Here is a 3,447-nt window from a genome sequence, read left to right on the forward strand (position 1 = left end):
TGGGGTTTGCATTAAATTTTTTTTGAAGATATTAGTTATGTTATTATTCCCAGATTCATATGCTGATTTTTGCAGCTTCTATTGAGATTCTTCCATTTGGATTAATCAAATCCTTAAATTTGGTTCTGAGTAAGGTGCAAGTAATTTAAGAATTGGATTGTCTCTTTCTCTGGAACCAAATCTATTTTTCTTGGTAATTATTTATGGTTAAAAGTAAGAGTAAGTTTCCCAAATTTCCATTCCCTTCACTTTGTGGGTTAATTTTATAAGATGTAATTTTTTAATACTTTAATTTAGTTTTTAAAGTATTAATACCATTTAAAATTTTCTATCAATTTAACTGTTAACTTAAGTATTATATGTTGGTTTAAAATTTGATACAAAACATACAAATAAAAATTTAAACTTACATATACGTGTATGTGTAAACAATTTGAATATGACAAAAAAATTAATCTTTCTAAATTTTAATAACTCTGTTTTTCTTAACACAATATATCCAATTTGTTATTTGTACATATTGTAGGTTCACGAATTTTATCCATATTAAGGACTTGTGATAAAATTAACCCCTTTGTTTTAGTCAGCCAAGGGGATCCTCCCAACACACGTATAGCGACACTGGTTTTAAAAGTCACCATAAAATGCGGCTGATACTACGGAAAGAAGAACCCTCCTCAGGAAGCATATATTGGCTTCAAATTAAGTGAAAACTTAAGCTCTCAACTTTCTGTCTTTGAGCCCATAATATATCCCTTCTTTAAAGTTTAGTTGTTTCTTTAAGGTTTCCTTCATTGTCAAGCTCTCCGTTTTTTTCCCTTCTAGGGTTTTTTTAACATAGGAAAGAAAAAGGCAAAAAAAAAAAAAAGAAAAAAAAAAGAAAAAGAAAATGAAAGAGAGAAGTGAATCTGATAAAATGGAAGAAATAATGCTTCCAGGGTTTAGATTTCACCCAACTGATGAAGAGCTTGTTGGGTTTTATCTTAAAAGAAAAGTACAACAGCGCCCTCCTTCAATGGAATTTATTAAGCAACTAGACATTTACAAATATGATCCATGGGATCTTCCAAGTAAGTTAATACCATGCATACATACAAATATGTTTTTAGTGTTTAAAGCTCTTATATAGTGTGGAATCTAACATGGGTTCGTATTTTTTTATGAAGAAATGGCGACCACCGGAGAGAAAGAGTGGTATTTTTACTGTCCCAGGGATAGAAAATACAGAAACAGTGCAAGGCCTAACCGAGTAACTGGTGCAGGGTTTTGGAAAGCCACTGGCACTGACCGCCCCATATATTCCTCAGAAGGCAACAAATGCATTGGCTTGAAGAAATCTCTTGTTTTCTACAAAGGTAGAGCAACCAAAGGGGTCAAAACTGACTGGATGATGCATGAGTTTAGGTTGCCTTCTTTTGCTGACTCCGCAACTCCCAAGATATTCTTAGAGAAAACCCTTCCTCCCAATGTAAGTACGGGTTTGAATCCGAAAGCTGGAGTCAATAAGTGACTAGTTCCCCTCCTTTATTGTTATAGATCGATCATTTTATATATATTTTCAGGATGCATGGGCGATATGCAGGATATTCAAGAAAACCAACTCCACGGCACAAAGAGCACTTTCTCAATCGCGGGTTTCTCAAGTACCTGAAGCATCATCATCATCGATATCTGAGGTGCCTAGCATGCTCTTGACTGGAAAAACCAGTTTAAACCTTAATGTTGACCTGCTGCAGACATCCAATGGTGCATTTTCCAGTTTAGAATTTGTCCCTTACAAGCCTCCTCAACATTCAATGTCAAACGGGGACCTCACTAGTCTTGTTTTTACACCTCTTGACCATACCTCAACAGATTCCAGAGCTGTTGATGTTACTTCCATGTTGCTAAACATGTTATCTTCCATGCTTGGAGATCATTACTGTGGTAAGGCCACAGATGTTTTACATTTTGGTGGCGACTGCACTGGGACATTGCCACATGAGATGCAAGGGAACAATATTATGAGTGGTGGAGACCATGAAAGTTCCCTATTTAAAAGCATGAATGTTGGAAGCCATGGTGATGATCAGTGGGGTGGTCTTAGGTCCATTGGTTTTCCCATCAGTATGCCTTTACCTATGAATGTTATGGGAGATGCTTGGAAGCCAAGCCTAGCTTGGGATTCTTCATGTCCTAGTGAGATGTCAACAAGTTTTTGCTCCACCAAGTGTTATACTTGATGTAATTGAAAATACTGTGAAAAGTTTTTTTTCCAGTTTACAGATTAGCCAGCAAGTTCTTGTTAGGAAAAAAAAAAGTTTTAAAATGTAGAATCCTTTTGTAGGCATATTAAATCATTTCATTAAATATTTTGAGAAAGGAAAATTTTACTGGTATAGTACAAGGTCTTAGTTAGTCAAATACATCACGTAAATTAATGTATACATGCAACACTCACATTTAAACATAAAAAGAGTAATCACTTATATATTCACACGTTTAGAATTCCACCAATATTTACACACACATGTATGTTGTTAATTAAACAGGCAGTTGTACAAACCGTTGAGATATTTAACAACTTAAAACGAGAACAAAAAGATGTCCATTTTCTGACTTCCATGAAGTCAAGTGGACATCATCTCTAGTTCTTACTTGAATTGATTGCTACCAAATGTTGAAGCTTTGCAATATCATCCAGCCATGGTTTAAAGATCCAATTTCATCTTTCGCAGTTGCCAAGGAGAATGCGACGAATGTTTTATTCTGCATTAAGCATAGTCTCATTTCCCCTTCCAGTCCTGAAGCAACCAACAGTATTTCTCGTATATCCTAAAGCTTGGAATTCAAGTGTGCTGCAGTATTGGAATTGTAACAACTCAGTTTCCAATGATGTCGAAAAATACAGTTTAAGATCACGTTTTTGTAAATCGAGTCAGTAAATATAAAATAAAAATATTTACAGGGTTAATATGCAATTATAATAAAGTTCAATTAAGTAATTTAACTAAGAAATTAATTAATTAAAGGTCATGAGTTAAATTGTAAAAATCCAATAACTATTAAATTTTAATTAAGAAAAAAATTAGAAACATAAATAGCAATTATCCAAACAGCCAAAATGGTTATTTAATCATTATATATCATGAATTAGTGGATGTTAATGGTTGTTTTCACTAACTTAATTAATGTGAATATTAGTATAATAAAGTTTAATAAACTAATTAATTAAAGATAATTAACATATAAATTTTATATAAAAACCAAGTTAGTGGATAAAATATGAGTATTCATCTTCTTCCCCTGTACCGAAGAATAAAATCGGGAGAAAACTCCTTTTTTGGAGCTTAAGCTTCAACAAGAAAATTTTCAAGGTAACTAAGTTCTTTTTGTGTAATATTTTTATAAAATTATGACTATGAGAATTTAATTTAGCTAACTCATATAATAATTTGTTCAGTTGTT

At 32.9% G+C, this 3,447-nt stretch overlaps 1 protein-coding gene across 1 annotated transcript; it reads left to right on the forward strand.

The window, feature by feature from the left end:
* The first annotated feature begins 757 nt into the window (after nucleotides 1–757).
* LOC107894908 (transcription factor JUNGBRUNNEN 1) lies at nucleotides 758–2,311 on the forward strand. Its single transcript, XM_016820079.2, has 3 exons — nucleotides 758–1,070; nucleotides 1,167–1,468; nucleotides 1,563–2,311. Exons 1-3 carry the CDS (start codon nucleotides 890–892, stop codon nucleotides 2,220–2,222), a joined length of 1,143 nt encoding a protein of 380 aa, XP_016675568.1. The 5' UTR covers nucleotides 758–889; the 3' UTR covers nucleotides 2,223–2,311.
* The last annotated feature ends 1,136 nt before the right edge of the window (nucleotides 2,312–3,447 follow it).

Source organism: Gossypium hirsutum, chromosome A13 (genome assembly GCF_007990345.1).
Source record: "Gossypium hirsutum isolate 1008001.06 chromosome A13, Gossypium_hirsutum_v2.1, whole genome shotgun sequence".
Lineage (NCBI taxonomy): Eukaryota > Viridiplantae > Streptophyta > Magnoliopsida > Malvales > Malvaceae > Gossypium > Gossypium hirsutum.